At 41.9% G+C, this 24,894-nt stretch overlaps 1 protein-coding gene and 1 long non-coding RNA gene across 10 annotated transcripts in view; one reads left to right on the forward strand and one right to left on the reverse strand.

Annotated features, from left to right (window-relative positions):
* Window positions 1–24,894, forward strand: part of PLCE1 (phospholipase C epsilon 1) — a 312,093-nt gene that overhangs the window by 200,889 nt on the left and 86,310 nt on the right. For all 9 annotated transcript variants that reach the window (XM_039546692.1, XM_039546694.1, XM_039546690.1 and 6 more), the window contains 2 exons: window positions 18,172–18,317; window positions 21,084–21,342. In XM_039546692.1, the coding sequence (XP_039402626.1) occupies window positions 18,172–18,317; window positions 21,084–21,342 (405 nt within the window). The remainder of the gene's footprint in view (window positions 1–18,171; window positions 18,318–21,083; window positions 21,343–24,894) is intronic.
* Window positions 1,021–7,166, reverse strand: LOC120409152. The gene is made up of 2 exons (XR_005601158.1): window positions 7,123–7,166; window positions 1,021–1,325 (listed from the first exon to the last, which is right to left on the reverse strand). It is a non-coding gene; the product is annotated as an uncharacterized LOC120409152 (long non-coding RNA).

Raw genomic sequence — 24,894 nt, forward strand, 5'->3', positions numbered from 1 at the left:
TAGGACCCAGAGAACAAAAGTATGATACAGTGGTATGTTCTATAGTTACAATTGATTCCAGGTTCCTATAATCACCCAGATTTCACCCATTTCTCAATTTTCCCCAAAATAGAACATTCCTAAAATTTTACATTATGTCTCATTCCAGGTTTTAATTTTTCTAGGAAACTTTGGGGGGAAAAATCATAAGAAGTTTTAAAGTTAGGCTGCCAAATTCTGTGTTATACTGTGACCCATTTTAGCCATCCTGGAAATGCAAAAAGGGCCATAAAGCCAGTGGATCCAGGTACTCTGACACATACACTGTCTGCTTGCAGTCCCCAGTGTATAGTGGAGGGAAGGCAGCATGGCCAAAGTGCCACTGAATTATAGCCATTCTCAGCAGCCAAAACAGTTTCTTGGAGCCACAGGTAACTTGAAACTGCCTTAAATTTTGTCAGGGGCTAGGTCCAGAATAGGGGAGAGACAAATTTATATCACACTGCTTCTAGGTATCTGCATCTAAGAATTTGAGAACAAAATTGAGGGTGTTGTGTACTGGATTTGGGAAGTGGCTTCCATCCCTGGCCGAAGACTGATAAAGTTCACACTTATGCCTTTTTTCCTTCAGTTAACTATCTCCTAAACCTTACATTCTCCCCCCATAATAATTTTATAATACACTTGTGACAAGTAAAAAAAATCCACTCTTTTTAGAAATCTATATTTTGATGACACCGCTGAATTCTTACCTAGTTTGCTGTGATAGTCAGTAATTCAGCATCACCATCTTAATAGCACATACTGAAACATGAATTTGGGTTATTCAGCTGAATATCCACCTCCAACAATAATCTACCAGTTTCTGGTCCTTTGGGAAATTACTTCTTCCTTCTGTCTGGAGGGAGGGGCAAGCAGAGACAGTGAAATATTTTTTGCTTCCTTTCTGTGAAGGCTAGGGGAAGGGATCAGATTAGGAAATGGAGAGATCTTTAGTAGCGAGGGAAGGGGAAAATAAAACAGGAAGCCATGGGGCAGGGATCTTCACTTTCTCTTTATGAACCTATGAGAGTGAACAGAGACGATCCATTAAGGGCAGATTGTGCAGGGGAGTCAGCAAAGGTGTACATATGGAAATCTTCACACCCCACCCCCACATTACAAAGAAAGGAGCTGGAGAGGGTTGTGGGGGAGAAGGGGAGAGAAAGAAAGTGCACAAGGACTGAGGAATCTTCAGTACTCTTCTTCCCAGGAAGATTTCTTCAGAGACATGCTTCTCTCCTTCTCACTCAGGGCAAAGTAGGAGCAATGAGCATTCATTCAGTGGATCTCTGTTTTCTTCTTCTCTTGGTCAGGAGAGAAAGAGAGAGAGAGAGAGGGGTGAAAATACCCTTATTCCGTGATGCACCCCACTCTTGTTCTCAATTGTGTATGGATACCTGTGGGGGGGGGCAAATTTAGAATTCTTCACCCACTGCATGCTTAAGTCAATAAAGAAAATGATTTAATGCATGATAATCTATTTTCAGTTATTTATCATTTATTTCTCAACCTAAACTTGTAATGTGTTCCATATTGTGGTGCAAGTAAAGTGTGACATCTTAAAAACAAAACTCAATTCAGGTAACCCAGAAACATTTACACTGAATGTAACTAAACTTACGGGAGGAGAGCAAGGATGAAAAGTTTCAGTATAAAAAAATGACTTTTTGAAAAATTAAAAATTCCTGAAAACAAGTGAGGCATGAAAGTATCTCCTGAACTATACCTCTTGTATGGCACTGCTTCTTTGATACTATAATCATGCATTAGGTTTGTCACTAATCTGGTTTCTAACAAAAGTCTAATTATTTGTCAAATTTAAATAACATAGTTTTAATGGCATAATGTTTCAGGTTCTCATTATCATTCAAAACAAAATTTAAAAATCAAGAGATACATGACCTAAAACTATTTAACGGGGGTTGCGCTCATCTCTTGCAAGCGCCCCCTGGCCGAGCGCATGTGCCTGCACTCTCTACCTGTTTGTGGTGGGTCTTCACGGACTCAGCCCTCTGGCTGAGTCACATACAGTCTGTCTGTGGCCTGGTCTACACTACGTGTTTATACCGAATTTAGCAGCGTTAAACTGATTTAACCCTGCACCCATCCACACAACGAAGCCCTTTATATCGATATAAAGGGCTCTTAAAACCGATTTCTGTACTCCTCCCCGACAAGGGGAGTAGCACTGAAATTGGTATTGCCATGTCGGATTAGGGTTAGTGTGGCCGCAATTCGACAGTATTGGCCTCCGGGCGGTATCCCACAGTGCACCATTGTGACCGCTCTGGAAAGCGATCTGAACTCGGATGCACTGGCCAGGTAGAGAGGAAAAGCCCCGCGAACTTTTGAATTTCATTTCCTGTTTGCCCAGCGTGGAGCTCTGATCAGCACGAGTGGCCATGTAGTCCCAAATCCAAAAAGAGCTCCAGCATGGACCGTACGGGAGATACTGGATCTGATCGCTGTGCGGGGAGACAGATCTGGAATGGAGCTCTGATAGAACAGAAGACGAAATGCCAAAGCATTTGAAAAAATCTCCAGGCTATGATAGACACAGGCCACAGCAGGGACTCAACACAGTGCTGTGAGACAAGCATAGTGGAAAGCCAAAGAATCAAATGGACGCTCATGGAGGGAGGGAGGAGGGACTGAGGACTCGAGCTATCCCACAGTTCCTGCAGTCTCCAAAAAGCATTTGCATTCTTGGCTGAGCTCCCAATGCCTGAAGGGTCAAAAACATTGTTGCCAGTGGTGCAGGGAATATGTTGTCAATTTACCCCCCCCCCCCAAAGAAAAGGGAAAAAAAATCATTTCTCACCTCTTTTCAATGTCACCGTATGTCTACTGGATGCTGCTGGTAGACAGGGTACTGCAGCGCTAAACAGCAGCATCCTCTTCCCCTCCCCTCCCCTCCCCGGTGGCAGACGGTACAGTACAATATGACTGATAGCCGTCCTCGTCATAGACTCATAGACTTTAAGGTCAGAAGGGACCATCATGATCATCTAGTCTGACCTCCTGCACAATGCAGGCCACAGAATCTCACCCATCCACTTCTATAACAAACCCCTAGCCTATGTCTGAGTTATTGAAGTCTCCAAATTGCGGTTTGAAGACCTCAAGCTGCAGAGAATCCTCCAGCAAGTGACCCGTGCCCCATGCTGCAGAGGAAGGCGAAAAACCTCCAGGGCCTCTGCCAATCTGCCCTAGAGGAAAATTCCTTCCCGACCCCAATGAGTGCTCCTGGCTGGCCTCGGTGAGGTCGGCCGGGGGCGCCTGGGCAAAAATGGGAATGACTCCCGGTCATTCCCTGCTTTAAGCTTTGTGTCCTGGAGATTCAGTCCTGGCAGATGGTGCAATAGGGCTGGTAACCGTCCTCATCATAGCAGCTGGAGGCTGAGCTCCTCTTCCCCCCCGCACCTTTCATGTCTAATGGAGATTCTGAACTATCATAGCAGCGGGAGGCTGTGCTCCTCTCCCCCCCACCTTTTAATGAGTAATGGAGATGTCCTGCCTAGACTATCATAGCAGCTGGAGGCTGCCTCCCCCTCATTTTATCTCACTAAAAAGTCAGTGTTTCTTATTCCTGCATTCTTTATTACTTCATCACACAAATGGGGGGATAACTGCCACGGTAGCCCAGGAGGGGTGTGGGAGGAGGGAAGCAACGGGTGGGGTTGTTGCAGGGGCACCCTCTAGAATGGCATGCAGCTCATCATTTCTGCGGGATATCTGGGGCTCTGACCCGGAGCGGCTGTGCTCTCTGGTTCTCTAGTGCACTTGCCCCATATTCTAGGCAGGACTGACTCTATTTTTAGACAAAACATAAAGAAGGGAATGACCTGGGAAGTCATTCCCATTTTTGTCCATGCGCCCCGGCCGACCTCATCGAAGCCAGCCAGGAGCACCCATGACAGCAGCAGACAGTACAATATGACTGGTAACCATCATCGCCAATTTCCAAAGCAGCAGACGGTGCAATAGGGCTGGTAACCGTCTCTGCTACCTTGCAAAGGCAAATGAATGCTGTTGTGTAGCACTGCAGTACCGCGTCTGTCAGCAGCATCCAGTACACATACGGTGACAGTGAAAAAAGGCTAAATGGGCTCCAGGGTTACCATGCTATGGCTTCTGCCAGGGCAATTCAGAGAAAAAGGGCGCGAAATGATTGTCTGTCGTTGCTTTCACGGAGGAAGGACTGAGTGACAACATTTACCCAGAATCACCTGCGAAACTGTTTTGGCTCCATCATGCATTGTGATCTCAACCCAGAATTCCAATGGGCGGGGGAGACTGCAGGAACTATGGGATAGCTATGGGATAGCTACCCACAGTGCAACGGAAATCGACACTAGCCTCGGTACATGGACGCACACCACCAAATGAATGTGCTTAGTGTGGCCACGTGCACTCAACTTTATACAATCTGTTTTTAAAAAACGGTTTCTGTAAAATCGGAATAATCCCATAGTGTAGACGTACCCTGTGATAAAAGCAAAGCAAACCCTTTCGGGGTACAAGTCCAACAGGGACCTCTCCCAGTGCCCTCTATAATATCTCTCCGTTTGTCCCTGCTTTGGAATAGAGCAGTGCCCCAGGGCCCCTTCCCTGGAGGCAATGTCTTCACCTTCTCAGGGCCTTTCTGGCCCCAGCTGGGCCACTACAGTTCACTCCCCCTTCTAGGGTACCTTAAAGTCCAGGCCCACCCTCTACTGCAAGTCCCAGCTCAGGGACCCTATAGATAGCAGCCATCCCTTTAAATAAACTGTATTGCTGCTATAATTCCCTGGGCCAGTTCCCCATGGCTCCCACACAGTCTTCACCCTTACCTCAGGGCCTTATCCTGATAGCATCCCAGTAGCCAACCCAGAGCACCACTCTCCACCAACTCTAGCAAGAAACTGAACTCACTCTGCCCCTGCAGCTCTTCTTATACTAGCGTGCTGGACCCTGATATCTGATTCCCACACAGCCACTCTAGGCAACTCAGAGGACCTCTCTACTGCCCTTTTCTGGGGCACGGTGTGGCCAGGCCACAAGGTCTCCATCAGGGGGCCTCAGGGCCTAGTCCACCCTGTCACACTATCATTTTACTGTAATAATGGAATGTAAATAAACATTGCTCCATCTTCAGTCAGCATTTTTTCACAATGCCGAAATGGGTTTGCATAATACTTTTTTAAAGATTATGTTGTACAAATATCAAACTGTTTTCAGTCCTTGTCCTAGTGTTTAATCAGGGAAGGGATATTGTTCGTAACTCTGAAATGTTCATAACAACCATAACATTTTTGTTCAGAGTTCTTTCAAAAGTTTACATCTGAACATTGACTTAATACAGCTTGGAAACTTCACTGTGCAGAAGAAAAATGCTGCTTTTAACCATCTTAATTTAAATGAAAAAAGGACAGAAACAGTTTCCTTAACTTGTCAAATCTTTTTAGCCCTCCCCACCCCCTTTTTTAAAGTAGTTTACATTTAACACAGTACTGAACTGTATTTACTCCTCCCCCCTGCTGCCTGATTGCATACTTCCGGTTCCAAATGAAGTGTGTGGTTGGCCAGTCAGTTCTTAACTCTGGTATTTGTAACTCTGAGGTTCAACTGTATATGTCACTGGAGTTGTATGAAACAGCCTAAGCATATTGGTGAATCTGGTCCATCACGTTTCTCTCAGCCGTATTTTGACTTCAGAGAGAAGTGATAAAATTGCAGTTGCTGGATATGAAGAATGACTTTAGGATTCATAGTACACAGAATGAAATCACTTTTCAAATAGTGGAATGAATTTTTTCTTCTTGTCACTATATACTGCATACTATCTTGATGATTCTTATTTTACATGCCTACAGTTTTAATGTGTAGCTCAGTTTTATATTAATAATTGAACAGATTTGTTGCATACAGGATTATAGACTGAGATATTTATCCTTTGCAAAATGCAAAAATTCACCTCTAGTCTCAGTTTGAGAGACTTAATTACTCTGTCACTATAAAAGTGTTTCCCACTCCAGTAAAATTACAATTAATTCAACTGCACTTAATTACAGAAGCATATGCACCATTTATTTTTGTATACTAGGTTGTAGAAGAGGCATGTGCTGTAATTTTATCCTGTGATAAACCTGTAAATTTGTTCATCCTTTCATTTACTAGCAACAGTATATATTATACCTCAGTTATACAAAACAGCACATATACTAATTTAATTTTTTTAAATACATTATTGCTCCATCTATTGTGTTGTAAAAGAGTTAAAAATTCTTCAATTAAAGAAAAAAAGAGCAGGGTAAATGTCTTCTGCAGCATATTACTCTTTGAAACATGCTCCACAAAGACACTGAACTGCTGAAGAAGTCTTGCAAACGTTTTAGGGGAGACAGAGTGTGGTTCAGTGGACAGGAAGATGGACTGGGAGTCAGGAAAAACAAGGTTTTATTCCCAGTATGACCTTAAGCAAGCCACTTCATCTCTCTGTATCTTCATCCATTTACAGTGCAAGCTCTTTGGGGCATGGACACTTACACTATATGAATTGCTTAGTGCAGTTCCTTGGGCCTCTAGATTTTACTCTAATACAAATATATAATTTCTTCAGGTGCCAAATGTACCCATATGTGGCAGTGTCACAGGGCAACAACTCACCCCTGCAGCACCTCTTGTCAGTCATCCTGGGAATTAGCTCTTCAACCCAGGAGCGCCCTCTGCAGGTCAGCATCCCACTTCCTGCTGGGTCCTAGGTCCCTCCTGGACCCCAGTGCCCCTTTCAGGCCAGGGTGCTGCCCCCTGCAGTACCCCACAGTCTCACTGGCTCCCCCCCCCTCCCGGGAACCCCCAACCCCTTATCCCCACCTAACCTCAGTCTTTGGCTACTGCCAGTCACCATCTAGCCCCCATTCACTGGGGCAGACTTCAGTCTAATTGCCGCTCATCATCAGCAAGGAGGGTTTGGACCTGCTGCCTCTGCCTACCTTTGGGCTACCCTCTACAACCTCAGTACCCTTCTTGGCCTTTAAGGAGGCCTGCAGCCTGGGGGGTTCCAGGCTGGAGCTCCCCAGCTCCTCTGGCCTTCCCCCAGCACTGTCCCACTGTACGTACCTTTGTCAGTTCCCAAGCAGCCAGGCCCTTCTCTCTCAAGAGCTAGAGGAAGAGTGTCTCTGAGCCACTGGCTCACAGCCCTTTTATAAGGGCTAGCTGAGGTCTGGTTGGGGCGTGGCCACAGCTGTGCCTGCTTCACCAAATCAGGCTGGGAGCTGTTTGCCCCCAGCCACAGCCCTCTCCTGGGCTGTTTTAAACCCCTCAGTGCAGGAGCTGGTGACCACCCCGCTTCTTATGACCCTTTGACCGCACGCCTGTCCCTGTTCTTTTATTAGTTGTCCCCCGCAATTAGTGGGTTTCTGAGGCCCTGTGGAACCTCCTTTAGGCTGGGGGGGGATCCGTTAGCATGGGGCGGGCTTTGCCCGCCCCGTTTCCCGGAAACCCAATAGATACAGGCAGGCAGCTGTATGTACTCTGCATTTCAGTTTTCTCACCAATGAATGGCTCTGACTCCATGAACTGTTGTCATAATTTTCATTGCTATTCAAACAAATCAGAGATGAAGTGTATTATTAGGAGATAGGTATTTGTGATATTCTTTTTAAATGTATGTTCACTCTGGCTATGAAATTGAATGAATTTATTCAAATTCATTGAATGGCATGGATTCACTGGCATGGATTTGAAAAATTGTAGTAGCCGTATAACTATATCATGCTTGTAATAGTTCAACATGATTAATATGCACATTTTTGGAGGATTCTTCTGATTTCATGGTCCTGCGAAATATTTCCTCTCTTCATGTGCCAGTACATTCACTTTCAGGCCAAAACAAACATGTATTTTACGGCTGTCTCTGTGTTAGGTTCATATGTTCTACCTTTTAATTCTTCATATAGCAAAAATCTTGTCATATGTCAAATGAGAGAAAAATAATTTGATCCAATAACTTCTTAATATTGGAGAAAAATTTGATATCCTTCTTGGAGGTGAGGGGGACATAGCCATTCAACTATATCAGGTACTTATAATGCCCACAGAATCAAAATGTCTGAGTGCCTCAAAGTCTTTTATGTATGTATCCTTACAACACCTGTGTGAGATAGGGAAATGTGAAATAATATCTGCTGTAGGTCAGTGAGCAGAATTACAAGAGAGGGGAAATGAAGTAATGCTCTCCCCAGCGGCAGTTTCAATTCCTTTTGTCTTTTATTGATTCACACAGGATTCCAAACAAAAAGCAAGGTAATCAAAATAAATAAAGTGCTAGTTCATAAACAACCATTTCTAGTGCTATTTATTTAATGGGAATTGGGCTTTTATGGTGATAGAATGTAGGTTGAAACACTGATTCCTAATGTACATTTGGAAGTCAAATTTATGAAAGTGATATTGCTCAATTTTCCTAGGTTCTCCCAGCCAAAACTATGGAATACAAAAAATTACGTTGAAAGAAAAATAAATCTCAAAAGCTAAAAAATGTGAAAAATCAGGTTGCTTTAATTTGTCCTCTTGTGTGTATACATTTAGATAGTTTAGTGTCACATAGGAAATCTATGGTAGAACCAGAAATAGCACCCAGCTCTTCTGGGTCCTAATGTGCCTTAAACACAAGGGAAAATTCTATTTATTCTGGAGCATTCTGCCTCATTCACACTGCATTCACACTATGCCACTGCCTAAGGCAGAGGTCCTGTGGAACAAACAGTATGTAATTAAAGATTGTATCAATCCAAGTAATGAGACATAACCTGAGAGCCCCTGAGAGGGTCCTTTTCCTGTGTTTGCTCAATCCTTTGTATTATATCAGTGAAGGCAGTTGGCAATCAGCTGTGCACCACTTGTTGGTAGCTAAAATTGGGGGCCTTTCCAGTGCAGGGTCCACATCATAAGGATATATAGATCTGCCCTTAAATCATCCATCCAAAAAATGCCTTTATGCAGTAGGTGGCGGTTGTCAGGAATGTAGGAGTTGTGTTATTAGTAGAACCATACATGAAAAATTGCCAGTTATATAGAGTTGTGGGTTTTGGCGGGAGGGAGAGGAGTGGTGGTAGTGGTGGTGGTGGTTGGGTGGAGGGGGGATTGTCTTGTTTTCTAACTAATAGAACACCATAATTTTTTCAGAAAGGTAACAAAGTCTCACTCGTAGCTCTGTTTAAAGTGTTTTCTTTGTGAATCTAGTTACAGGAGTTTTTCAAGCTATTTATTTACATATCTTTTAAAAAATAAAAATACAAAGGGAATTATGAAACTTGAGTAGAAATCACCAGGACAGTCCTGCAATTTCAGGTCTTGAAAATGGGCAGCTTTGTTCATTGTAAATAAGGATCTTCGGTTACCAAAGTATGTTCCATGATAGATTTATTACTGGCTTCACCTACATTTGTCTATACAACTGTTGCAGAAACTTTGGCTTAAAAAAGGTGAAACACTGAATGATTCTCATTGACTTCAAAAATTCACAGTATAGTTGTGGTCAAATGCTGACATAATTTTGCCTTTCTAAATAATATTAAACTTTAAAACTATTTGAAAAATAGCCATTTGTATAAGGAAAGCTACATCAGCAGTGTAACAACCTAATAAAAATATTTGAAAAAACAAGGAGATTTTAGTGTTAATTTAAAATCATCCAATAAATATATATATATATTGGTCAAAACCATAACATTTAAAATAAATGGAGAAAATACTAAAACAAGAGATAATCTTACAGTTACCACACAAACCTTTATTCAGTTTACAGCACAAACAATTAAAGTTTCAAAGAACCCCAAACCATATAGCTCTTTGTGAACTGCTATTATTTAGTTCATTGCTAAGCTACTATTTAAATTGCCAGGACAACTGACAAAGATCCTGTTGTGCTCAGAGTCAAATTTAAATAGGGCTCTTGTAACTCTGTGAAAAATTCCAGCTGAGGCTTTGTATTGTTTCCGGTATGGCTGAAATTTGGCACAAAGCTGTGATGCAAAGCCACGTGAAAATATTATGTATATCTTAACTAATTATCTATTTGGTTTCATTTTGTATAATTATAAGCTAATATTAAATTTGTGTGGAGAGATATTGAGAGGTCTATTACTTTCTACCCACCTGAATGAAAGGGCAGTGCTAATAATCAACTCAAGTGGCTTGTGTTTCAATTTATGACTTGCATGCATCTAACTGTCATTATTATAGTGATCCAGCAAACATACGTTTGCTCGTCCTTTTTCAACTAATCAGTGCAGTGAAAATCTAATGATAGCATTGGTATGGTGATTCCTGTTGTGGAGTGAAGGTGTATTATAATGAGGGTTATGTAAACAGAACTATGTGTGAGAGGAAATAAAATTGAGGAGATCATATGTAAGACATGCATACGGAGGGCCACGTGCCCTGAACCTAAAGCCGTGACTGACACAGGAACTTGGAGGAATAAGTCTCCGTGTTAGTTAGCTCTGAGTACCCTTGTTGAACCCTTAGAGCTTGATTCTGATCTTAAGCATGTGTATCATGAACAGTGGAATAACCTGTGCATGATTGAGGCCTATTACAAGTGCCACAGATTCTGCAGCCTCCAAAGAGACATTAGGCCAGTTATGTGCAGTTAACATACCTATCCTTTAAGATCTCCTAAATGGGGTGTATGCTTTGACCCAAATTAGGAGGGGCTAGCTCTATACACTTAGTTCACATATTTCTATCTAAAATACACATTTCAGGAGTGCATTTCATGAGCCTTACTGATTCCATACACATTTTAATTAATAATATATCTAAGCTGCCTCTGAGATGCAGTTAATGAATGGCTAGCTGTCAGGCTACATGTGATTTTATACACATTTCAGCTAATTCAGAGATTGAAAATTCAGCATGATGCATTCCCAGAAAAACCTAGGGCCAGATTTTTAAAGTTATTTAGGTGCTTAACTCACATTGCTTTCACACCAGAGACTGCAGTAAGGGGCTTTTGGGCCTAGTTCCCTTCCTCTGCTGCCACTTATATAACAGGGCCCCTTCTTCTCAGGGATCGGTTTGCTGTGCATATCCCAGGCTGAGGCCTCCATGGGAAAGATAGACCTACCTGGCCCATATGGATCCCAGGCAGTAGAGAGGGGTAGAACATCGGGAGCGCATCCTTGAGCCAGTACTTTCCTTGAGAGACCTAGAAGGGATCCATGTGGAGAAGGGGAGACACATAAACCCAGCTTCCATGAGGACAGGGGGATCACTAGCCACTTCAATATTTCCAGAGCAGTCTGTGAGCTCAAGTTCACTTGTGTGTCTGAAGCAGAATTATGGGGACAAACTCCCAAAAGGGAAATAAATAAATAGTAAAACCAGTGCTGCTTCCCCAGCTCACATTCATGGAGTGCAACAGGACAGATAATCCTTGATATTCAGTTCCCCATATCACCTTCACAGAGTGCAGCATGGGAAATAATCCTCAGCACTTGATTCCCCTCCTCAACTTCATGGAATGCAGCAGGGTATATTAATGCAGAAAAGACCTGGGCATAGACATATGCTGATTCCTTCAGGTGTGCATACACACACCTTACAAAAACAATTACAAGGATAATTCTTCCTCCTTTGGGGAGGAAGCCTGACAGTCCAAATTAGAGTTGGAGAATCAAATAGTAAAATATATATATTTTTAAAAAGTAGTATTCAAATCTCTTGCATGCATGTATATGGGGCTTTGGTTCTTAGGAACAGATGCTTGGACAAATCAGTTCCCAAGCTCTCTTAGTGATACAGTAGGAAGCTTTATGGGGAACTGAGGCTATTCACAGTAATCAGAAAAGTCAATTTATAATCCTGGCTCCCACCAGACACTACTGGAAGGAATACACATTATATGTCAAAGTGAAGTAGTCCCTAAAGTATAACAGGAGAAAATACCTCTTTGCAAGTAGTAGCTAGAACAAGTGCAGAGTCAGTAACTACCCTGTATTGTCTCAGAGCTATCTGCAGGTCTCCCAACAGCTCTGTCTGGAATTAGAGCCCTGATTTGTTTCAGGCTCTTTCAGTTTTGGAGCAAAAGACCTTTGATCAGATGAGGCTACTGGACATTGTCCAGCGGAGGTACCTTAAGGAACTGTGCAAGAAACAGGGAAATAGCTTTGTCTCATTCCCTGTCTCAGCAACCAATGGAGAGGCCATAGCACGAATGAAATCATCCATCATATACTTCAGACTGGAGTGTTACAATTCTCCCCCTCCCCCCCCAATCAGCTTTCTAGCCTCGGAGAATTAGGAAAAACAGAGCAGAGCCCTGTCTGAAACATCTAAATAAGTTCCTAACGGAGGCTTATCTTCAAAGCATTCCCATTTTACCATCCTCAGACAATGTTTATGTTTTGCAGATGGATGGCAGCCTTTTTCTTTTCCTAACTTTGATCATAACCATTTGATCTTTCATGACCTCCCAAGGTCTCTCTCTCCAGCATCATGGTAGCAATAACATTGACTTTAGGGAAGACGGAGATTCACTTATCTCTTCCAAGATGATTTTTCTGATTAGGGTTCTGTTCAGGGAGAAAGCTGAAGCAAATGTACAGAGTGATATGGTTCCTGGAGTATCAGGACAAATACATGGTGCCAGGGAAATGAATCATATGCCTGGGCTGTGGATGAATACTATCAGGTACCACCAGGTCTTCTCCCAGAAGAATGTTACTAGAAGATGAAGATGGCCATAATGGAAAATAAATGATGTCACAGAAACAAACATCCAATTTTTACTGGAACCCATTGGGAATTCTGATCTTATACACAGGTATGATTCAGTGATCCAGAATTCATATGATACCTATCTAATAATTCCAGGTATTCCCATCACCATATCTCATTCTTTGGCAATGATCTGTCTCTAATTTTACATTGTCTGCTCCCACAAATGGTGAATGCAGAAAATCAGATTTGGGTTTGTTTTGTTTTTTATTTTAAGGGATTTTCCCAATTCAGTTGAGGGATTGTGTACCAGAACGAAAGACCACAACATCCATGAGCTGGAACACAATGATTCATTGAGGTCTTGGAGCACTTTTCCTTCCATAGATAAGACTTATTCTAGTCATGGCAGTTAATGTGTCTAATAGGGTTTTCATAATAACTGGGAAGAACATAACCAGCCTCACCCTAGAGAGAGTGAGTCTTGGAGCAGAGTTACCTTTCTCTATATGTACTGCCTGACAAGACGGAGAAGAACACCAAGATATACATGGCAGAAGTCAGATTAGCAGTGTGGCTCCTTCACCTAGAAATATATCTCTCATCATAAATCAATTTGGAGGATTGGTGATTGACTTCTTTGCATATGGAAACATAAATAAGGTGCCCTGTGGTTTCTCTACATGTCAGGACCAAGAATGTGAAGCACTGACTGACCTTTCTCAAACCTGGGCAAGGTCTCTACTATATGATAAGAGCACAAGAACAAGTTACCCAGGTTATGCTCTGCAAGATAAAGAGACTATGGTTTTCAGGCCTGATTGGATCTTCAGATGTCTGTATCTCACAGAGGAGGTCTTATATAAAATAAAATAAAATAAAAAATACTCCATCTGGGACCAGAAAAATTTAAAATGAATACTTTGACGAAGTGATTCTTGTTCACATGGGTCCCAAAGGAGAAGTCAACAAATAGAAATTATTCTATGGGATGGTGCAAAATAACTAAATTACCATGTTAAATCAATGGAACATAGCCTTGAGTTCCTCCAGGAGGGCTTTATTGTGCATGTATAAGAGTGTCCAAGAAAAAAGGCCATGTCTGTGTAATATAATAATCTCAGCCTGTCCAAGAAAAGAAACTTTTCTACACATCCCAACATTATATGCTCCTTAGGGCATAAACTTTATTTCAATCTCACAAGGTCAAGTATGACCTTGGAACCTGATTTTGCTCCTTACAATACTACCCCAGATTGAACACCTGCAGGAGGTACCATTATACTTGCTGTGCATTGGGTATGCCTCCTAATGGCTATTATCGCCAATCAGATGAATTTTTATTTTAAGGCACTTCCTCTAATGAGACCCAATATCGTACCTTTAATTCAGACAGGAAGTTCTCTCAACTGTCATAGCATTCATTTCCTAAGTAAATTCAAGATACATTCCTCCTTCAGTTAAGCATCAAAGTCCTGTCTTTAGGAGTGCTGATAATCCTGTATTGAGATCTTCTAGACAGCCAAGTGGGCATCAGTACATAGGTTCACCAGATTCTGCACATTGGTCACCTACCTTAGTCATTGTCATTTCCTGTCTTTTGGCAGAAGTTTTCTCTGTGCCTTACTGTCTAGGAGAAGATGGAGGAGTCAACATTTAAAAGATGATCCTGCTTCTACCTTAGAATCACACTGCTATGAAAATCACATTGTAACAGATTTGTGGTCCTTTGTACAAAGAATAGGAAAATTTGTCCATGCTTACCTGAAAATTTCCTTTTTTCAAGTAATAAGGTCCACAGATCCAGGCCACCTTGGAAACAAATGGATCATTCAGAATAGAGATGGACATTGATATTAAAGGATTTCGATTTTTTGTCATTAGATAGAATGTATTATGCTCTGCAGTTGGAGAAATTGCTGTGCTTTTTCTCAAAGTATATTTAACATAATCTGTAATTTACGAAAGTAAATGTGAATTATCCTGGTCATGTGGAAGTTATCTCAGATGCAGGGAACTTCAGGAAGTGAGGCATTCCCCTGCTGCCAGTGACTAACAAGTTCTGGTTCTGCCCCCAAGATGTAAACAAACTGAAATATCCATTCTAACAGATCTGTGTGCCTTATTACTCAAAGGAAGGACATTTTCAGATAAGCAGAGACAGATTTTCCTATTCTTATTTGTTTGTTACATTGTGTTTTTAAACAGTTAATAAAAGAAGATAATTTAATGGATATTGCTTTTAAATAATCTGAATAAATATTGTGGCATATTATGGAAAGGACAGTGTGGCACGTATCTCTGTGAAATGAAAGACACGTTGCACTTCAATTTAGCAACTGAGGCGATCCAGATGCCATCTCACAGCCAAAATTCTAACTGGTCATATGCTTTACACTTTATTAAATTACTTATTACAGGATGTACCATGAAATGTTGTAACTCTAATTACATAATTTTGCAATACATATTAGGTACTATACAAAATTTGTAATTGCAACAGGAAATGAAATTGGAGTATTAATTTTGTACATTCTGCTTTGTGGTCAAACAAATGTTAGCTATACTGTTTGCAGTATTGCTCAAGCATTGTTTATTTCATGAAATGTCTTCATTACTGTTCCAGTCTGGTTAAAGAATAACTAGGATACTCATTTCGGACTGAACCGCTAGAAAGAGGCATATGTTAGACCAAAAAAATGGGCCTAATCCATAGCCCACTGAAGTCGATAGGAGCTTTTCCATTGACTTCAGTGAGCTTTGGATCAGGCCCTATGTGCATACATAAGTCTAATCTGTAAAGTCCATAAAGGTCTGGATTATGGGCCTAGACACCTATAAGATCTGCAGTACAGAAATATACTAGACAATAGTGATAACCAGTAGCAAACATCAGTATATATCAGCAGTTGTGCTGTTCATGTAGTACACAGAAATGCACATACTTTTATTAATTCAAATTTTTATTTTCTTTTTTCCCTGAAGAGGAAAACTGAGGCCTTAATCTTGTAGCATTTTTATAAATACATGCAATAGGTGAGAATCTCACCCCTTATTACTCTGGGTAAAAGGACACCAGTGGTGTAATTGGGTGCTAACAGTTTCAGATCCATCTGAGAGAGAAAATTCCTCATGCACAGGAATTGTGGAAGAAACCTGATGTTAGAGGCAAGCTGGGGATGGGGCTTGTGGCGGGAAGTGTTCCAAGAGCAGAGTAGCAGCACCTGGCACTGGAGAGATTCTGGGTTGTGCTGCTCCCCTTAGGCAGGCATGAAAAGGCTGTTGTAAATTAGACAGCCTTCAGGGGCTGTCTAAATTATGCAGCTCCTGGAGCAGCCCAGAATCAGGTGTGGCTTAAAACCGCCTCAACCCTCTCTCCATCTGTGAGTTCTATGCTGCACCTCTTGGAGGCACAGCATAGCATTTCACCCTCTGTGTACAGCCCTTTTTGAAAATATACTTACTTGAGCGTGTATTTATTTGAAATATAGAACTGTTTCTGCCTCTTGAGTAAATTATGGCTTCTTTACAACATGCATTAGCCTGCATCAGAGGGGTATAGATTCTTGTGCACACTAGTGTGTCATGCACTAACGTACCCATGTGGGACCCTGCTGGCACACACTAAAAGTTCCCTAGTGCGTGTTAATATAGTACTGTTTGAAATGGGACTCCATAAACATGCACCAGGGAACTTTTAGTGTGTGCCAGCAGGGGTCCACGTGGACTAGTTAGCGCGCAACATGCTAGTATGCATTGGAGTTCATACATCTCTGTTGTGGACTAATGCACCAGCAGTTTTAAAACACTGGCAATATATAGGAACATTTTTTGCACCTCATTGACTTACTTTCCCCTTATTAATTTATTTAAAGAAAGAAACTTAAATGTAAAAATACATTTAAATAATGCTGAAAATGTGACACAAGCCAATAACAAAGCTAGTTGGCTGGCTGGCTGGCTTTCTTTCTTTCGTTCTTTCACAGTTCAATTTAGGGCAAAGCCATAACTTTGCATTTCCTGAATTTTGCTGGTTTCTATCAACCATAATATTACTTACACAGTCTTTCATTAATAATATAGTATGTTAATACATTTCAACATTAAGAAAACAGTGGAACTTGACTTTCTTGCACTTGATTAAATGGGGCATCAGAAAGATTGAAAAGCAAGACAATAATCTTATTCTTAGTTCTTGCTTTTACTGTATTTGCTGTTCTCATGACCCAGAATGAGGAACAGAGAATACTGTGTCTGTATAGGCTCAGGAAAATGTAGTGATGTATATAACCCTATGTGTTTTCATAAATTGTTTTCAATTCAACGAATTTTCAGTTAATTTCACATGTTTGGTTTGTGTCTTTAAGTATATCAGTAGGACATTACATACAGATTTCTTCAGTTGGGGGAAGCTAGTGGTCTCAATTGTTATGTGACGCTCTCATCACTCTGGTAATAGCTGTAAACACATAAATCATTCAAGACCAAAAGAAGAATGGAACTCAGTGTCAGTGAACAGATCACATTTATTATTTTATGATTAAAAGTATTTCTACAGTGATAAAAATCAACCTCTAGGGAATCATACTGTAAAAAGAAACAGTTGGTTTAAATTAGGTTTCCATGTGAAATATATCTATTTTTTGTGGATGTTGTGGGAAAGTAAACTGAAAATTTTCAGAGTGGCAAATATCTATGCCTGATCAGATTTTAAATTTGAACAGAATCATATAGTTTGTTGATTTCTGAGGCTGGGATAAATTACCAAAAAGAACTTGACAATAAGGTCAAATTTGGAAAGTGGTATTTTCTGCTTCATTTCTCATATAACAAATAACTATAGCCACTAATTATTAAACGTATTTAGAGTATATTGCAGTGAACAAATTTGCACATCAAGAAAAAATATATACAAATACCATCAAAAAATATTCTCTAATTTATAAACTGCCGCTTCTGACCTGTTGCCCAAGTTGAATAAAATGGGTTATCTTATCTAAGTCTAAAATTTTCAAAGCCATGTAGGAGATTTGGGTGCCAGTTCCCATTGATTTTAATGGGAATTGGTCTTGCAAATCCTTTAGGCAGCTTTGAAAATCTTAGCCCTAGTCTACGACACAATGTCTGTTTTGTTCAGCATTTTGGGTTTAAAATAAATAACTTTTAAAAGCATTTTGAAGTTCAAATACTTTGCATATATGTGTGTGTGATATGTATTTATAATATAAATTATAATACGGTATTTATAACCTATGTGGTGAATGTTTTTGTGTGATTTTATTGTGTGTGAGTGTATATATATAATTTGATGAAATATCTTATTTCCCCCCCGATAGAGACAATTTAAGATTAATATATATTCATTCTATTGCATTAAATGTGTCTGAATGTTCCAAATAACATAGCCATGGCTGATTTCTTGTACTGTACATTTTGTTTTATTAGGTGAGCTCTTGGGTTACATGGTTGATCCTTACTGCCGGTTCTATGGAGGAGAAACGAGAAGTCTTCTCATATTTAGTACATGTGGCAAAATGCTGCTGGAACATGGGAAACTACAATGCCGTAATGGAATTCTTGGCAGGGCTTAGGTACTGCAACTCATTTTTACATAAGGAAGTTTCAGAGATAGAGATTAATCTACAGCTTCTATTAAGCACAACTCCCCTCTGAAGGACAATGTGTGGCATTGAATCAATCACTCTGTTGAGCAGTATTCTGTTGCTAAGTCACATCATTTCATCTTTTGAATTTCTCATAATTATTCTGGAAAAATTAAACATGGTGAAAGACAGACATTTCTCAGACTGCTCTGGAGACATCATCATCTATCCTGGTACATGCTAAATATGTTAAATTGAAAACATGGAGATACATTTTTCAAATAGATGATTTAAATGAGAAGAGAAGAGTGTAAAAGCAGTTCTGTTTTAACTATCTGTAACCCACTACAGCTACTATAGTCTTAGGGTTGGAGTTTCAATAACAAAGGTAGTGAAACTATAAATGTTAAAGTAATATTATTATAGGTCAAAAAAAATGTCAAATAAAGCTCCTTCCTTAGGTCAGTTCATTTTACCTACACTAACTGCTGCTGGGTTCTCAGAACAGTAGGTGATCTTACATACAGTATATAATGAATTATTTTGTAGTAGAAAGAGTTAAGTCTAAAGTTTCAGCCTCTTAACTCTGACTTTCCTTGTATTTTGTGTTTGCATAGCAAACCTTTAATGTGTTTTTACTGCAGCTTTTTGTGGTTTAATAAGCACACTCATTGCGCTGTTAGTTTACATTTTTAATATATGAAACACATTCAAAGCACTCACAAACACTAGAGGCCTTGTCCTGAAGAACATATCCATGGCCTCCCAGGCCATGTAAGTCTGAGAATGCTGTGAATTGTTGTTCTACGACAAGCCAGCCTATTCAAGGAGAAGTCAAAACTGTAATAAGAGTTTAATTATGCCTCTTGTGAGTGCACTGCATGAGGGAAGGGGAGGAAAGGAAGGGTACGGCCAGAGCTTTATGCAGTGGACAAGGAGATAGTGGGGGGTGAGATATCTTGTATTAGCTGTCCTGTAGCACTGCTGGTGTGCAAGGTGCGGAGGGTTGGAATTGCCAGGGATCTGCCCAAACATGCTCCGCTGGGAATGAGGAAATTTCTAGCAGTGTTAATGTATTCTCTCGTGCAGTCCTAAAACCATTTTTTGTTTGGATATAAACATTCCTTTGAGCATCTACAACACAAACATTGCCGCAACATGCTAGTGCATGAGAGCTAGAAAGTGAAACTAACTAGAAACAAAAGTGAAATTGTTTATTTTATAGTTTATTTTCATTGTCCAATCTAAGGGAAATGCAAAAAATGTAATAATCAACATTCATTATGTAAAATCAGTTTTGAAAATTACATCACTCTTGCTTATCTAAAGGATTACTAATAATACAGCATAGGAAATGTTATGTACAGATAGGTTTATCATGACATTGTTCCTTTCACTATCTCTGATTTTCTCCCACTACTCTTTATTTTTAAGGCAGTGAAACAAGATAAATGTAAAAGATTCCTCTTTTCCTTCCCAAGCTGTTGTGCCTAACTCTCTTATTTTCTGTTGAAAATCCCAGCTGTAACTCCAACAATATCTAGATCTCATTACTCAGCTTTGCATGTTCATTTTGGTGTTCAATTATTCAAAAGGAAAAAATTGCTCTGTTAGCCTGAGCTTTTCTAGGAATACCCAACTGAATTTGTCTCATTAACTTACAGGGGTCGGCAGCGTGTCCATACATGGACACAAGTGTCTGTGGTAAAAATGTTGAGGTCCGTGGGAGCGCTCACCTCAGGTAGCTCTCCGCAAGCAATTCCTTGTCCCTGTTGTTGCTGGCATAGGTGTGGCCAGACACCTGGTGGCTCTGCAGGCACACTGCCTCTGTTCCCTCTACCCAAGTGCTGACTCCATGGCTCCCAGCCTATTGGTCGGAAACCACAGTCAATGGGAGCTGCGGGGGGCGGTGCCTGCAGACTGAGGCAGTGTGCCTGCAGAGCTGCCTGGCTGCACGCGCCTCCACCAGCAACAGCAGGGATGGGGAGCTGCTTGCGGTGGGGTGGTGAGCCACCTGAGGTGAGCCTCCCTGCAAGCAGCTCCCCATCTTTGCTGTTGCTGCGGAGGCGCGGCCAGGCGGCTCTGCATGCTGCCTCTGTCCCCCCCAGCGCTGACTCTGCGGCTCCCAGCCCACTGGCCAATAGGAACTGCGTGGGCAGCACCTGCAGACAGGGCAGCATGCAGAGCCACATAGGAGCCGGAAGGGGGACATACCGCTGCTTCTGGGAGCTGTTTGAGGTAAGCGCTGCACGGAGCCTGCCCCACTCCCCTGGCCCAGCCCTGATTCCCCCTCCTGCCCTTTGAACACCTTGGTCCCAGCCAGGAGCACCCTCCTACACCCCAAACACCTCATCCCCAGAGCTAGTCCGGAGCCTGCACCCCCAGCTGGAGCCCTCACACCACCCCCTACACCCAACCCCTCCTCCAGCCCAGAGCCCCCTCTGGCACCCTGAGCCCCTCATTTCTGGCCCCACCCTGGAACCCACATCCCCAGCCCAAAGCCCATACCACTTCCCACACCCCAACCCTCTTCCTCAGCCTGGAGCCCCCTCTTGCCCCCCACCAATGTCTGTCACTAAGTCCAATAATTGTATCAAGTGTTCGTCGCGCAACATGGTGGTGCTGACCCCTGTTTCTGAATAATTCTAATGAAAGTAAGACTAATTTTTTTTAATAGAAGAGATCAACTTCTGGGGCTGAACTTTAATGTAAACTATGTTTTCTTACAAATGTTTTGTTGTCTATTTGCAATAGGTCTAGAAAAGTTTTAAAAATGTGGCAGTTCATGGATCAATCTGATATTGAAACCATGCGAAGTCTGAAGGATGCTATGGCACAACATGAATCGTCCTCTGAATATCGGAAAGTGGTAAATCGTGCTCTGAATATTCCAGGCTGTAAAGTAGTTCCTTTCTGTGGTGTATTTTTAAAGGAGCTTTGTGAAGTTCTAGATGGAGCAGCAAGCCTCATCAGACTTTGCCCGCAGTATAATTCCCAGGATGAAACATTAGAGGTAAATTATTATGAGATAGCATTGATGTTCTAAATGGTTACATGCCCATATCCTGTATACAGCGAAAATGGCTCCCTACCAAATTGTAGATGATAGTGAAATTATTATTTGACAGTTATTGAAGATGACAATTGATCGAACCCCCTCTGTTCAGTGCAGTTGATTAAACTTGTTGTGGCTTTCTCTAAACCAAAGGGTAATCCATGGTATCAAATCTCAATCCAGTTATGCAATAACAACTCATATTCATTTTTTAAAAATTAATTTAAAGTGGTTTGTTTACATATCGGAATGACAAATACATTGCAACTACAATTGCAATGAACAATGAATGTTTATGCCAAAGAACCTCATTCTGTAAGATGCTAAGCACTTCCTTTGAAGGACAGTGCTCTTAACTTCCACTTAAATCAATAGTAATAGAGGTAAATAAGAGTTCAGAACTTCAGTGTTTCAGACCCTTAATATATGAAAAGAAGCAATTCTTCGAGTATGTGTCAGTGTGGATCCTGAGGTAGGTGCTCAGGCATGCGAGCCTGGAATCTTTTGAATAGCAACATCCGGCAGGGCCGTGGATGCAGCCCTGTGCTACTTCGTGCTCTCGTGCAAAGACATAAAGGGTGGAGAGGCCCTGACCTTCTCTCAATTCCTTCTTAATGTCTGTGGCAGTGAGACAGATCTGGAATTTGTCTGACTTGCTTCTGGTTTCAGAACCCTTTTCCAGTGAAGAAACCCTTCTGCACTTCTCCTTTTAATTAGATCCTTCATCTTATACTTTTTTGTTGGGTATTCATGAAAAAAAGAAAGAGAGCAAGCAATTAGGACAGACATGGGGGAGACCCCCCCCCCCCCGTACAGCAGAGTGAGGTGCTTTGTGCTAATCTCTAGCTATGGCAGGCTCAAAACCCACTACGTTTAATGTGTGTCCTTCCTGTTATGGTTTCATGCATCTCATAGATGAACATAGCAAATTGATAGGTTCCAAGGCCAGAAGGGACCATTGTGATCATCTAGTTTGACCTCCTGTATAACACAGGCTATAGAACTTTATCAAAATAATTCCATTTGAAATAGAACAGATTTTTTTAAAAATCTAAATATAATTTTATAATTGCCAGTGATAGAGACTCTACCCTAACCTTTGATAGATTGTTCCAGTGGTTAATTACCCTCACTGTTAAAAATTATATGCCTCATTTCCAGTCTAAATTTGTCTAGCCTCAACTTCCAGTCTGTTCTGCCTTGGTGAAGGTTACATCACCAACAAATGTTCCATCTGCCACTCCTTTTCAACCCACACCTGGAAATCCCAAGACATGAGGCTCAAACATAAGGGGCCACCAAATGAAATTAATGGGCAGCAGTTTTAAAACAAATAAAAGGAAGTTCTTCTTCACACAGCTCACAATCAACTTGTGGAACTCCTTGCCTGAGAAGGTTGTGAAGGCTAGGACTATAACAGCATTTAAAAGAGAACTGAATGCATTCATGGAGGTTAAGTCCCTAGCCTCTGTTTGTCATAGGGTGGAGATGGATGGCAGGAGAGAGATCACTTGATCATTGCCTGTTGGGTTCACTCCCTCTGGGGCACCTGGCATTGGCTACTGTTGGTAGACAGGATACTGGGCTAGATGGACCTTTGGTCTGACCTATTACGGCCATTCTTATGTTCTTATGTATGGTCTTAACTGCCCCTCTTGGACCTATACGTGAAGATAGCTTCAGATTCAGGAGCACCAGATCCAAGGAGATTGTGTTCATTGATCACCCTGTCTATATCAGGCACCACATCTCTGGCTCCAGTAGGGAAAAGAAGCCAAAAAAAGAGTGCCAATACCATTGTCACCAGTGCTGACATCACCAACAGCAACTTTACCACTGACTGCATTGACATCGTCTTCAGGACAGAGAGACCTGGCACTGCCTTCTGAGATGGAGAGGCACTCCACCACCAACCACAAACACAGCAATCAACTGGTATCAAAGTCGGTTTCTGCAGAGAGAAACAAGGACTAGAGAGAAGCCCTTGAAATCCTCAGCATCGATAAGACATAGTGTCATGGCACCAGTGAGACCAAGAGACGAGATGGTTGCACTGGTACTGACACTGATACAGCGAACTGCTCCAGTACTGATCCTGGAACCAGAACCCTTCTTGGTATCAAGACATTCCTTCAAAAAGCCCCCCTCGTGACTCCTCTTGGTGCCAAAACAAGCCTAGACACCAATACTGATATTGGAACCAGGCCATTCCTTCTCCCTGACCTCAGGCAAGGAACCGTTGCCCAAGAGGAAAGGACAGTACCTGCAAGGGTACTCTGAAGGTATGTGGTACAGAGCCCCAGTGCAGGACTGGGAATGGATGGGACACCCACAGTTTAGCCAGGAGCAGTACAACTTGCTGTACCGGCTTTATTGAGGCCCTACCAACCCACAGGTCCCGTAGCAGGGCCTCTTCCCAGGGCTCAGAAAAGAGGAGATGATCTCGGTCACCATCAGCAATGCTTGCTTCAGCACCCTCGTCAGTACTGCATGGACCTTCCAAAGACATGGTGGAGTTAATAAGAGAGACACTCCAGCTGCCCTTCCTACCTAAAGAATTCTCCTCAGCCCTGGATGAATCAGCCATCATAGCCCCAACACTGGTGGTCAGTGACTTCCAGTCTTTCCTGGATGTGTTGCTGCCAAGGATAGCTGACACATTGGACATGGAAATGATGGTGTTCCGGGAAGACAATCATAAGTTATTTGACAACCTCAGCACCTCCATGCTCACAAGAATTGCCCACCCAGTCAATGAGGGCATTTTAGACCCAGTGAAGGGTTTGGGGCACATCTCTGCCTCACTCCCTTCTGTCTTGGAAGCAGCTGGAAAAACACTACCAAGTCCCACCCAGAAGTTTTGATTACTTTTATGTCCATCTGACGCTGAGGTTGCTCATTGTCACTGCAGTTCAGGAGAGGAGTAGATCCACCAACAGGACATTTGTGGAAGGAAAGCATCTCTCCAATTCTGCATTACAACCAATAGGGTGCTGTTCGCAAAATACAACTTTCTGATATGGGAGAGGGTGGCTTCCTTCCTGTCTCAGCTCCCACAGGTATATAGGGAAAAACTGAGACATGATCAAGAAGGGGCAGATGATAGCCAAGACAGCACTACAAGTGACAGTGGATGAATCCAATATAGCTGCTTAATTTATCTCCACAGCAGTCATAAGGCACCAAGTCTCCTGGGTTCAGGCATCTGGAGTATAAAGGGAAGTCCAGGCTACAACTGAGGACTTACCCTTTGAAGATATGCATTTAAATAGCCCATGAATGGAAGAGGCACTGCACTGTCTCAAGGATTCCAGACCAACACTCAGCTTTTTGGACATTTATAACTCAGTACCATACTGCAAACCCTTCCAGTACCAGCTATTTCAGAAACTGAGACTGTCATCTTTCTGTCATAGCTGCCAGCCTGAGTATTCATCCAGAAAGTGACCCCACTATTCATGGAGGCACCCCTCCTCCCCCTTCTGTGTTACAAATCTCTCTCTTTCTCTC

Source organism: Mauremys reevesii, linkage group 7, assembly GCF_016161935.1.
Source record: "Mauremys reevesii isolate NIE-2019 linkage group 7, ASM1616193v1, whole genome shotgun sequence".
Taxonomy (NCBI): Eukaryota; Metazoa; Chordata; order Testudines; family Geoemydidae; genus Mauremys; species Mauremys reevesii.